This window comes from Mytilus edulis, chromosome 13 (genome assembly GCF_963676685.1).
Source record: "Mytilus edulis chromosome 13, xbMytEdul2.2, whole genome shotgun sequence".
Taxonomy (NCBI): Eukaryota; Metazoa; Mollusca; class Bivalvia; order Mytilida; family Mytilidae; genus Mytilus; species Mytilus edulis.
The window spans coordinates 53421918-53436163 of record NC_092356.1 but is presented as its reverse complement, the minus strand read 5'-3'; the positions used below and the strand labels follow the sequence as shown (position 1 = coordinate 53436163).

Genomic DNA, 14246 nt, shown 5'->3' with positions numbered 1-14246 from the left:
TTAAGCAAATTTATAATTTACGCTTAAAAAAATGTACTTTTATGTTTTCAATGAAGTCGACAATGTCTTAACGGCGGCCACAAAGTATACTTCAACGAAATCAAGATTTAAATGTATCCGTTTGCTTCTAATAGAAGCAGGATATATGATATCTATACGTATCTATTTATAGTACACTGATCTGCTGCATGACACAAGTCTTCTTCCAGCATCGAAATAAAACAAATTTGCTTCTGCCGACAAAGCACGGTTAAGGTCCGGCATATTCATTTTTGGTTTGAATAAACGACTGTTAACGTTATAACCCAACCCACTGTTTCGAATGTCTTAACTTTCGAGGACCATCGGACTTTAACAGTTTAAACAGTATTTATCAATTGAAAAAAATTAAAAGATATATATTACAGTGTTCAAGGATTTGTATAAATCCTTGCAATGTTACATAACGTTCAAATATGGGATTCTGAAACAAGTTTTGAAAAACTTTTATAAATCCGTCTCATCAAACTTTAGCGTATGGAGGCATCGCACTTAGCGCAGACCATCGTACTTTTTCGTGACCATCGTGTGTTTGCGACTCCATCGCACTTTAGAGTCCTAGATATATATACAGTATAACTCTTCATCTTAGAAAGTCCCATGTGGTATCATTCTCACCATCCTAGGAAGAATAAGACTAAGAGAAGCTTATTTTGCTGACCAATTTTGCTGTTTACAGTTTATCTTTATCTATTTCAATATTGAAGATAACCACAAACTGCAATATTTCCTTAAAATTATCAATTCCAGGGCAGCAACAAACCAACAAAGCAACAAAAGCAATTCCAAAGGGGTTCCATGGAACACCGTGGAACACCGTGGAACACCGTGTCTCCCTTACGATTACTACTATCAGTGTTATGTCTGAGTGTAAATAAGTCCATTAAAATACAGAATAAAAAAATAATGCTTTTCCTTTAAATTCTTTCTCTTGGTCTTGGAGCTTTTCCTTTAAATTCTTTCTCTTGGTGAGATTAGCGTCTGTCCAAGTTTCATAACAATCCATGAAACTAACCATGTCCCCCCACAAACGTTAACTGTTAAACACTTGTATAAGTCAATCTGTCAGAAAAATACTGAAAATGAAAAAAACAGTTTAAAAACTTTGCACCAGAAATTATCTTCTTTAGCTTTTGCTTATTAAGTTTCATAAAATCCTACGAGGGTTTGACAATTAAAGTATGTGATGTGAAACAAATGTTTAACCCCAGACTGTATCTACTTGTTAATTTTGAAACTCAGTTCATTTATTATGAAATGGAATATTGATCTTGAAACTGTATGTTGGACATTATCAAGTTAGTGTCCAAATTTCATAAAATTCCAATAACGTCATGGGTGTCTGAAAAGGCATTAACCACAGAAACGAATATTGACGCTAAATATCCCTTTCGCATTTTTTTTGTTTTGAGTTTTTGAGATGAAACCCCAAAAAATCATTTGAACCCTGTGTTCAATTTTTTTAGAAACGGCCTCCATGTTTTAGATGGATCAAATCCCCGAATACAATCTATAAATTAGATATCCTAGGGAACATTCGAATGAAGTTTTAAAGTATTTGGCCAAGTTGTTTCAGAGAAGAAGGTTTTTGAAAAACTAATAAGACTTTCAGATTGAAGTAAACTGTGTATGTATGTGCCTCACGGTGATGTGCCTGTCCAAAGTCAGGAGCCTGTAATTCAGTGGTTGTCGTTTGTTACATATTTGTTTTCGTTCATTTTTTTTTCTTCATATAAATGAGGCCGTTATTTTTCTCGTTTGAATTGTTTTTCATTGTCATTTCGGGGCCTTTTATGGCGGACTATGCGGTATGGACTTTGCTCATCATTGTTGACGGCTGAACGGTGACCTATAGTTGTTAATTTCTGTGTCATTTTGGTATCTTGTGGACAGTTGTCTCATTGGCAATCAAACCACATCTTCTTTTTTATGTTAACAAAGAGATATGTCTCGCCTTTATGTAATTTCAATAATGCAACTGATATTGAAATTTAAAAATAGCAACACTTTAACATGCAAGTTTTGCAAAAACTCAGTCAATGAATCATGACTGAAGGCACATGGATTGGCTAAACAATCTCAGTACGTGGAAATGAAATGTGCCAAAGCTAATACAACTGCATACCAAATACAATTGACATATCATAAGCAGTTCACTTTAAACATACCTAAACACAAAATAATACATGTAAACTACCCAAATTTCAAAGTCAATAAACCATATTTGAGGGGGCGGGGCCAAATAATCTCAATGATAATGATATTTGCCAAAGCTAATACTTGTAAAACTGCATACCAAATATAATTTACCTACCACTAGTGGTTCCCAATAAACTGACCTAATCACAAACTAATACGCGAAATATATAGACCTTTGGCTTTCCGTTTGAAAGGTTTTACACTATATATATAGCTAGTATTTTTTGGGGCAGTTTATAGCTTGATTGGTGCAAGTCAAGGCTCCGTGTTGACCCTGCCTTGACCTATAATGGTTTAATTTATAATTTGTGACTTGTCTCATTGGCACTCATATGAAATCTTCGTATATCTATATATAAGCAAACGTTTCAAAGTCAATAGACCATAACTGAGGGGACAGGCCAAATAGTCTCCATGGTAATGAGATGTGCCAATGCTTAAATACAACTGCATACCAAACCACCATTGACTCACCACTAGTTGTTCACCATAAACTAAACCTAATCAAAAACTAAAACATTGCAGCCGCCGCCAGAAACAGCATACATATGTCTTTCTTTTTGTCTCTGTTAAGGTTAGACATAAAAGTGAAAATAGCATTTTAAGTGCATTAAATCCTTATGGAGTCAATAGACTATTTTGATCATGCTGGCTTATTTAATTTGTAAACCTTACTTGGCCGAACATTTATCGCCATTCATACTTAACTTCTATCTACGATTTTAATATTAAAGATAACCAAAAACAGTAAAACTATCTTGGAAAGAGACCCTACAACTAGTGGTTCTATTTGTCTGACAATTTCATAACAAATACTAGAAGATCATGACCAATTTATAACTTTAACTCCCTTTCACTTTTGCTCTTATTGCTTTTTTTTTTTAGACATACGCCAAAAACTCCGTTTCACTTTTGCTCTAATGCTTTTTTTTTTTTGGACATACGCCAAAACCTGCTGTTGTCCCCTGTGTTCCATTTTTAGCAATGGCACCCTTGTTTGTTGTTGGATCAAAACTTGATACAATTTCAAACAAGGTATTCTAAGGAACATTCAGTTAAAGTTTGAAGGTATTTGCCAGAGTTGTATCAGAGAAGAATCTTGAAAAAGTTTACCATGACGACGACAGATGTACGCTCTTTGGGCTTGGTGAATGGTGAGCTAAAGCATACCATTAAGTGTGTATTTGAAACATATATCAATGATGATAATAACAATTAAAATCAGTTACTATAATATATCTTTAATACAAAATATAACATATTTTCATATCATTGTATAATATATAATGTATTTGTTGCTTAAAATGTTATTTTGACATATTTTCCTTTCAATTTTGTTTATCATTTTCTATCACAAGCTACTAGATTGAGAAGGTTTTTTTTCTCAGTTGAGTAGATTGAGAATGAGAAGATGTGATGTGTAATTAACATTGCTTTTGAAAAAGCTATAAACACATCTATAATGATCTTTTTGAAAAGTTCTGTGAATTTGATATATTATTACTAATAATGATAGATTATCTACTGAGTGAGCTTCAGAAAGGATAATGATTTTCTAGGCTGCTATTCATTTCAGGGGTTGGTCCCAAACGCTATTCGATAAGATTGCATCCAAGAATTTCCCCAATGTTTAAATAACCATAGATAATCTATGATCATTAGGCTGGTCCTCTCCCTTGCATTATACGGGTATTTCAGAGCCAAACAGATGAAGGATAGAGAACCAGTCTAATGATCATTAGGCTTTATACCAAATAAACAAAATAAATTTAAAATGGTTTGAATTGGTGATAATCTGTTTGATTTGATATTTCGTCAATACCTTACATTTTAAACTGAACACTTGCAGATAATTCAATTACAAACAGTGAAAAGAATAAACAAAACTATTTACAGTATTGAGCAACAATTTGCTATACATAAAAGAAATCTTAAGGTATATTTTTTATAAAATGTGGAATATTTCTACATATCTTTTTTATAATTAAAGTCTATTATGTTCTAGCTTATATCGGTAAAGTTTTTTGTTGAACTCGACAGAAATGGAATAGGTTGGCTTTAAAAAAGTTCATGGAGACAAATTTTGGTGAAAAAAAAAATCTTTAACACTCTATACAGGTTATGAATGATTCTGACTGACTTATTTTTGAAGTTTAAAACCACTTTCAACATGCATTTTCTTTTCATAGCAGTCTAGTTTTTATACGAGGAGGAATCAAGGCTGAGGTGCTTTGAGATGATGACAAACCTAAAGCTTCATTAGGAAAACTGACTCCAAGACAATTATGATAGAGTAGGCCATGTTCAGGTTTTGATTTCACAACCTCAGTGTTAACAGTATACAGAAGTTAAATTTTTTTAAATGATCTCACATGATACTTCATGGAAAGGTTGATTTTTTAGCAGGAAAAAAAATAGACGTGGAATTTATACTGAAAATAAACGGAACAAGATGAAAAAGAGAATTCTGTCAGGAATTATTGAGTACAAAACTCATAAGTTAATAGTCATGCCACAAATCTTCAAACTTTATATTATTTTTGAAAATCTATAAATTTAGTTTTTGTCATGCATTTTCACACTATTTTTAAATTTCAAATTCTTATCTGATTTTAGTAATAAATTCACATGGCTTAAAATTGGACTTTACTAAGAGGACTTGTGAACTGTAAAATACAGTAATTTGTATTATCGCCATTTGTGCATTTTTCCTTTGATCTTTTTTTGTGATAATTTTCATATCATGGTACTCACTTGAGATGGAAAATTCTCGCTAGAAACTATAAGGAGCCATGTGGTTTTGCTTATGAAATTGACATGAAAATGACAACGTCTTTTTAGGGTGAATAGCTATAAACAGATTATCATTGATCATCTCAACTCAATTGCTTTTTTCGCCAGAAAATCAGCTTGTTGAGATAATCAATAATAATCTATAATTATCATTTGCTAAACAAAGTACTACAACAGTACATTTATGATGTATTTGTATACCTGCTGTCTGTACAACAGTTGCAAGATATAAGAAAAATATTACAATTTAGTTTGATAAACAAACAATTAAATACAAACAAAAAATTATACAAATTATACCAAAATTCACAATGTAATACAAACATATTATATACAATTCATAACAAAAATCACAATGTAATACAACAATATTATGTACAATTCAAAACAAAAATCACAATGTAAAATTGTATAAACTGTTAATTCATATATTATTGCGAAAAAATGCAGGAGTTGTAAACGCAAAAATTTAAACTCGAATTTTTAAATTTCTTATATAAATCAAACAGGATTTTTCTCAAAATCGTAAAAAAATGAAATCCCATTTAAGTCTAAAATGACAAAATTTCAATAATAAATACACACAATAATTTCTAAATTAATAGAATATAAAGCCATCTGCGGTTTGAAGTGAACTTTTTCGCAGGCATTAAAAAAAAGAAAAATAACCTATATCATTATCATGATTATTGGTTGTCTATGTTTTAGAGGGACAAGCACTGTTTTGCAGAATTTAAAAGGATGTATGGCATCAAGTTTTTTAATGCAACAATTTTAAATAAAGAATGCACCACCATCCCATCCTTCTGATAAATATTGAACAGTCCCTTATCCACTGCATGTGCGTTTTAAATTTGGAGAAAGGTTTCATTGTTATAAATCATATCAATACTGCTGATGATACCCTTGGGGACTGTTTAATATCAGATTAGTCTATTGCACAACAATCAAACATGGAAAGCATACCAGACTCTGCCAGACCTATATCTCCTCTACTCCAACACGAGAACTACCAGACCTATATTAAGAAAATGAAACAGTCACCTATCCTATCTGATGGAGACAGCAGGTACAGAAGATACACAAACCTGAGCAACACATTTCATTGAGCTTGCAGACTGGCCAAATCAAGTCTCTCACCAAAGTTAAAGACACATGTTCTGTTGTATAGCAATTAAGACCACTCACACATATATGACAAAAGCTGATCAGTACAGGTAACCAACAGAAAACACAGGGGATGGCCACACTGTACAAAAAAGACATGACTAAACATTAACTAATAAGAAGTCATTAACATAATGCATCAAAATGACAATTGTCTTTTGTTATTAATTTGGTGTTATTTATTCTCTTTTGTATTACAGTTTTTTTTAGCCACTCGCTTCTAGAGTAAAACTTGTAAAGTTGTTTCCTTTGTTAAAAAGTGTTGCTGTCAATCAAAGTAAGTAAGTTTTACTTTTTATTTTCAACATATAATTCTTATCATTGCACAATATGAGTGCAAAACAGATTCACCTCATTTGAGGTGTAATACCACCATTGATTTTCCCCTATTAGTCTGTTAAATTTGCACTTTTCAAAAAAATGTGCAGAATTTATCCTCGTTTTAAATAATGAAATACTTTGCATGAGTAAAGTTTTATCCTGTCCAGTTGTATAGAAAAAAAATCACATAACATTTCATTGCATATAAGAAAATAACCATCATTGGAAGTTAACCAATCAAATTTCTCCCCTTATTTTATCTGTGTACAAGGTTTAGTCACCAAGTAACCTCAAGATTACAAAATTTTCTATATAAATCCCAAATAAAAAATGATGGTGTATAGTAATACCCAAGACATATGTTTATGACACAGAAATGGTTTTTCTGCAATAAAATGTAGGATTAATTACCTACAACTGTCAAATTCAAGGAAATATTTGTTTCGACCTACTTTCGTATACAACCGGATGTGACGTACCATGATTTGGTGGTATTAAACCTTGAAGAGATCTTTTATTGATGATTTATATTTCACAGTCACTGCAATACTGATCAATCAAGCCACTTGCTGTACAAAGAAGACACATACATGAAACTCACAGTAAGAATACAGAAAGAGGAAATCCATTGAACAAAGGGAAAATGTTGTATGATTATTATACTTTATAATTTATTTCATTTTAAATATATGTCAATTGTTATAATGGACATACTATACCATACATTTTCTTTTCCACCCATTTTTTTTTTATTATTTTATAAATATTACCAATTGGTTTTAAATCATCATTTAATAAAAACTATTAGTATTTTTTTTTTTATTTCAGACACCCAGGACACCTGGGCAGCAACAATACTAGAATAAGCAATGCCTTCAGACAGAAAGACAGATGCATGGAAGTGTTGAAGACGACCAAGGAACAGCTGAAGACAGAAAAAAAATAACCAATAAGAAGTCATCAACATAATGTGTTAAAAATTAAATTGTCTTTTGTTATTTATTTTGTCGTAATTAATTCTGTTTTTTAGACAGATTTTTTTAGTCACAACTCCCAGTGAGTGGAAAAATTGTCCCATTCTACCCCCTATTAAAAGATTTTGTCAATCAAAGTAATTTAGTATTACTTTTACTTTTTATTTTTGAAATAAAGTTCTTATTATTGCACAATATGAGTGCAAAACAGATTCACCTCATTTCATGAGATCTTTTATTGATGCTCTATATTTCACAGTCACTGCATTACTAATCAATCAATTAGCCACCTGCTGTACAAAGAAGACACATACATGAAACTCACAGTAAGAATACAGAAAGAGGAAATCCATTGAACAAAAGGAAAATGTTATATAATTATTATACTTTATAATTTATTTCATTTTAGATATGTCAATCGTTATTATGGACAAATTATATCATACATTTCCTTTTCCATCCATTTTTTTTTTATTATTACCAATTGGTTTTAAATCATTATTTAATAAAAACTAATAGTATTTTTTTTTTTCAGACACCCAGGACACCTGGGCAGCAACAATACTAGAATAAGCAATGCCTTCAGACAGAAAGACAGATGCATGGAAGTGTTGAAGACGACCAAGGAACAGCTGAAGACAGAAAAAAATAACAGATCAGAAGTCATCAACATAATGCATCAGCATACAGACATGGACAATTGGCCAGATGAGAATGGTACCCAGCTGCAGAATATGAATGTTTCTGATTTATTATTGTTTGTTAGTTTAAGTTATTGTTTGTTAGTTTAGTTGGATATTAAATGAGCATTTACCATCAGATGTTTAAGCTTTAATTGAAACTGACCAAAGCAAACATTAAGTCTCAAGAGGGATTAATATGACTAGCTTAATAAGAAATAGATTATGAACAAGATTAGCCATTGGAAAGTTCCATTTAAATTAAAAGTGATAGAAGGTCACATTAAATGTCAACATTCTCCCTTATCATTTATTATTTCAGGTTGAGCTTTTATCTAAGGGGAATGATTATTTAAAAGAAAAAGTTCATCATTGCGTGACAACATCAAGAGATATCAATTTTATAATGAGGCTTGGTAACTAATTGGTTAATATAAATTTTCATACTATGTTTCACTTATCATTGATATATTTCAGTTTGAGCGATTGAGTTAGAGATTTAGAAAGAACAGGTGAAAAAAAGGAAGGAGAAAGATTATTTTAGTCAAATACTTCAACTTACCAGAAGATTAAGTGACAACAAAGAGAGATGTTATAATGAGTCTTGGGAACTAAGGGGCAATATAAATTTTCATACTATTTTTCACTTTATTTATTATTTCAGGTTGAACAATTGAGGAGGTTAGAGGAAGAAAAGGGCAATTTTTATTTTCACATTAAACATTACCCAAGTTTTGCCAATGCAAAGTTCCTTTTCAAATCAAAGTGAAAAGAAAAAGGTGGAATATTTGAGCAGAGAATGGAACGAGGTTGATGATGAAAAAGGGTAATATAAATTACAATAAATAAAAAGCAATGTAAAAAAAAATAACAAAATATATAAGAGAGCCCTAAAGACCACTCATATCTTTACCAAAATGACACGGCTCATGACGAAAAGGGTAATATAAAAAAAAATATATGAAATATTTAAAGACAGCTCTAGTCCTACTAAAATACTAGACATTGTCACCTCCCTTTAATCTTCCTTCAGGAAAATGAGAAAAGATGACCAGAGTTGAAATTGCAGAACAGAGATTCCATGAAACAATTATTGCTGAAAGGGGAGATAAACAATTTAAACATTTTAGCTTTTATACTTATTCACAATTTTATAACACTATTTTTTTTTTATTTTTAAAGAGATTGAAAGTGACTTTCTTCAGATAGATTTTAAATGACAACATAATCAACATGATCTGCTTCAACATGGTGTATGACTGACCAAAAGGTAAAAAGAATTGTTTTGAATTACAGAACAAACAAATTGGTTCAGTTATTAATGTAGCTCCAAAAAGTCTATATGAACATGATCTAGGATCAGTTGTCAATTCACTTAGATAAGACATTAATTTCCCTGGTTATTGATTGTTTCAGGTTGAATCATGGACATTGTATTGCCAAAAATTAAACGAAGAGGCTAAGGAGGAAATAGGTAATGTATAAATGTTCATACTAGAAAATAATAGAAAACATTTCTGTATAAGAATCATGTATTAAGACATTAATTTTCCTGGTTATTAATTGTTTCAGGTTGCATCATGGACACTGTATTGTAACAATTTAAATGAATTTAAACAAACAAATTGGGTTGAAAAGTTATATTGTTTGAACTTTTTTTTTCTTTTTTTTCATTTCATTAACATGGTCTGTAGTTCACTAATGGCAGTATAAACATATTCATAGACCAATTGTATGAACCTAATCAATGTATACTTTCTTGCTCTAATATTTATACATAACACTACTTGTTTAATTTCAGAGAGAATAAAAAGCTATTTATAGGGGATGGAACAAGAACAAGCCAGCTGCAACACATTGTCATAATGAGCAGAAGATGAGAAAATGTTTTAAATTACAGTAAAAACAATTGGTTCAGTTTAAATTAGCCATACATGTACTGGCTGCACATGGTTCAAATAGTCCAACTTATGATACAAACACAAATGTGATAGGATTATAAATATCAGGTTCATGAAGTTTACTTTGTTTAAACTTTTTTCTTTCCTCACAAAATACTGATATGGCCTGCAGTTTACCAATGACTGAATAAACATGATCTTGAATCAACAGTATAAACCTAATCAATGTATACTTTCTTCCTCTTCTATTTCTAAATAACACTACATGTTTTACAGAGAGAAGGGAAAGAGGACTAATAAAGGCCAACGAAAGATTCAATGAAATGAACAGAAGGTGTTTAAAATTCAAAGTACATTTTGTAAAAAAAAATTAGTCAGTAACTAAATATACATACATGTACTGCCATAACATGCTGAAGATTGCCTGGCTAATAATACAGGCATGAATGTGGTGGTGGTGGTGGGGTTATATATCACTTTGAAGAGTTATACTTCTTTTTCAGAAAAAAATGAAAGACTTCAACATATCATTAATGAGCAGAAGGTAAGCAGGTGTTTTGAATTACAGTACAATTAAGGGGAGATAACACTTCCAAGTCAACAACACATATACAGTTGAGGGAAACAGCTCTTGGGAGCCTCTAGTTATATCTATACATAACGCTACATGTTTAATTTTCAGAGAGAGATAGCATAAAAATGAAAACCTTGATGGAAAAAAATTCAAGGCTACAACAGCTCATGACTGAGCAGAAGGTGAGCAGGTGTTTTGAATTACAGTACAAACAATTGGTTCAGTTGAAACAAGACATACAAGTACTGGTAACACATGGTTCAGATAGGCTGACTAATGATACAGGCACAAATGTTTTTGGGTTATATATCAATTTGCATTTAAAGAGTTATACTTTGTCTATATTTTTTTTTTCATTTCATCAATATGCTTATTGGGCCTGTTGTTCACAAAAGGTTGCATGAACATGATCTTGGATCAAATCTATTAACCTAATCAATGTATACTTTCTTGCTCTTCTATTTATACATAACACTACATGTTTAATTTACAGAGAGAATTGAAAGAGGAGTGATTATAGCCAATGAAAGCATCCTTAAATGAGCAGAAGGTGAAAAGGTGTTTTAAATTCACAGTACATTTTGTAAAAACAAAATGGTTCAGTAACTAATTAGACATACATGTACTGGCTGCACATGCTCAAGATAGCCTGATACAGGCACAAATGTGGTGGTGGTGGGGTTATATATCAGTTTGAAGAGTTACTTTTTTTTCCATTTCATTAACATGCTTATATGACCTGCAGTTCACCAATGGCTGCATGTATGAACATGATCTTAGAACAAAATGTATGAACCTAATCAATGTATACGTTCTTGTTCTGATATTTCTACATAACACTACTTGAATTTATCTAGAGAATGGAAAGAGGAGTGATTTTGGCCAATGAATAAATGATAGATGAAATCCTTAATGAGCAGAAGGTAAGAAGTCATTTTGAATAACAGTACATGTTGTAAAAACAAAATAGTTCAGTAACTAATTAGACATACATGTACTGGCTGTACATGCTCAAGATAGCCTGATACAGGCACAAATGTGATGGGGTTAATATATATCAGTTTGAAGTGTTACTTTTTTTTTCATTTGATCAACATGATTATACAAACTGTACTTCACAAATGGCTGTATGAACAAGATCTTAGATCAATTATAAACCTAATCAAGTTTAATTTTCAGAGAGAGATAGCAGAAAAATTACGTATTTTTCAGAAAAAAATGAAAGACTTCCACTTATCATTAATGAGCAGAAGGAAAGCTAGGTGTTTTGAATTACAGTACATTTAAAGGGAGATAACACTTTATGTAAACAGCACATACACAGTTGAGCAAAACAGACTCTTGAGAGCCTTTTAGTATAGGTATAACTATACATAATGTTAACTGTCAAAGAGATAGCAGAAAAATTCATCATTTGTAATGAAGACAAAATTGAAAGACTGGCTATCAAATAATAAATGGCATAATAAATTAGACATACATGTTTTGGCAGCACATAGTTCAGATAGCCCGACTAATGATACAGGCACAAATGTGCTGGGGTAATATAACAAATTGATTTTCATGAGTTATACTTTAATTTTGTTTAATTTTTTTTTTTCCATTTCATCAATCATGTCAATATGCATATAAAAAATTTCACCAATGACGACATGTACATGGTCTTAGATCAACTCCAAACAAATTATCAATATATACTTTCTTGCTCTTCTATAATTTATACATTTACATTTATTTAGAGCAGAATTACAGAATGAAAGACAGAAGGTGAGAAGGTGTTTTAGAATTACAGTACAAACAAAGTGGTTTAATTTAAATTAGACATACATGTACTGGCAGCACATACACAACAAAAACTGCCATGGTACATGTATACAGTCAGACATGAGGTAGTGGTTGGGGATTAAAATGAGTTTGAAGAGTTATATTGTTTAATCTGTTTTTTCTTTCATTTCATAAACATGCATTTACGACCTGTAGTTCACCATTGGTTTGAACATGATTTTAAATCAATTGTATAAACCTGAACAAACAGAAAATGTTTGAGAAAGAAGAAAAAAATCTTAGATTACAAACAATATCTATGATTAGATAAGAAGGTGAGTAATTTCAATCTGTGCACTGAAGAACCAACTAAAGCCCCTGAAGCAGTGCCTGAAGAACCAGCTGAAGCACCTGAAGCAGTGCCTGAAGATCCAACTGAAGCACCTGAAGCAGTGCCTGAAGAACTAACTGAAGCACCTGGAGCAGTGGCTGGAATAACCAGCTGAAGCACCTGAAGCAGTGCTTGAAGAACCAACTGAAGCACCTGAAGCAGTGCCTGAAGATCCAACTGAAGCACCTGAAGCAGTGCCTGAAGAACTAACTGAAGCACCTGGAGCAGTGGCTGGAATAACCAACTAAAGCCCCTGAAGCAGTGCCTGAAGAACCAGCTGAAGCACCTGAAGCAGTGCCTGAAGATCCAACTGAAGCACCTGAAGCAGTGCCTGAAGAACTAACTGAAGCACCTGGAGCAGTAGCTGGAATAACCAGCTGAAGCACCTGAAGCAGTGCTTGAAGAACCAACTGAAGCACCTGAAGCAGTGCCTGAAGAACCAGCTGAAACACCTGAAGCAGTGCCTGAAGAACCAACTGAAGCATCTGAAGCAATGCCTGAAGAAGCAGTTCCTAAAGAAGCAGTACCTGAAGAAGCAGTGCCTGAAGAAGCAGTGCCTGAAGAAGCAGTGCCTGAAGAACCAACTGAAGCACCTGAAGCAGTGCCAGAAGAACCAACTGAAGCACCTGAAGCAGTGCCTGAAGAACCAACTGAAGCATCTAAAGCAGTGCCTGAAGAACCAACTGAAGCACCTAAAGCAGTGCCTGAAGAACCAACTGAAGCACCTAAAGCAGTGCCTGATTTACTAACTGAAGCACCTAAAGCAGTGCCTTAAGAAGCAGTGCCTGAAGAAGCAGTACCTGAAGAAGCAAAGCCTGAAGAAGCAGTGCCTGAAGAACCAACTGAAGCACATAAATTAAATGCCATTCTTGAAAACTGAAAAGAGGCTGAGTTAAAAAGTGTTTTTTTTGTATGGCTTTGTCAGTTTGTTTTCCAATAGTATTTTGAAAAATATCTTATCAAGGAGTACATTATACAAATGGCAGAAAAAACGAAGGGCCCTGTCAGGAAAATATGAAACAATTCAATTGGAAAAACTAATGGCCTAATTTATAACAAAACAAATATGCATGACAACCACTAAAAAATAATTGGTGAAGAAATTCATATGGTGGTGCTGCTGGTGCACTTCATTTTTTTGCTACAGCCCTCATTTTGAAAGTACCCAATTTTGATGATTTTCCCATTTTTCATCAGTTTTTGCGCATTTTTGGGCTATTATCATGGAAAAAATTACAGTTCTACAATTAAACTTTTTTTCATACGTTCAATAAAGATTAAGTGGACCAATCTGAATAAGTTTCGCTTAAATAAAACTATAGGTAGGTGTTAATATAGAAAGTTTTTTCCTATTTTGATGCTTTTTCGTGTTAAATTAACCATACTGTCAATTTTGTAAATTTGTGATTATTCTCTGTTTTTAGAACAAAATGCATATTATCT

General features: G+C 32.2%; 1 protein-coding gene across 1 annotated transcript; it reads left to right on the top strand.

Moving 5' to 3' along the window:
• Positions 1 to 13296: 13296 nt before the first annotated feature.
• On the top strand, positions 13297 to 13578 carry LOC139500397 (uncharacterized). Its single transcript, XM_071289138.1, has one exon. It carries the CDS (start codon positions 13297 to 13299, stop codon positions 13576 to 13578), a length of 282 nt encoding a protein of 93 aa, XP_071145239.1.
• The last annotated feature ends 668 nt before the right edge of the window (positions 13579 to 14246 follow it).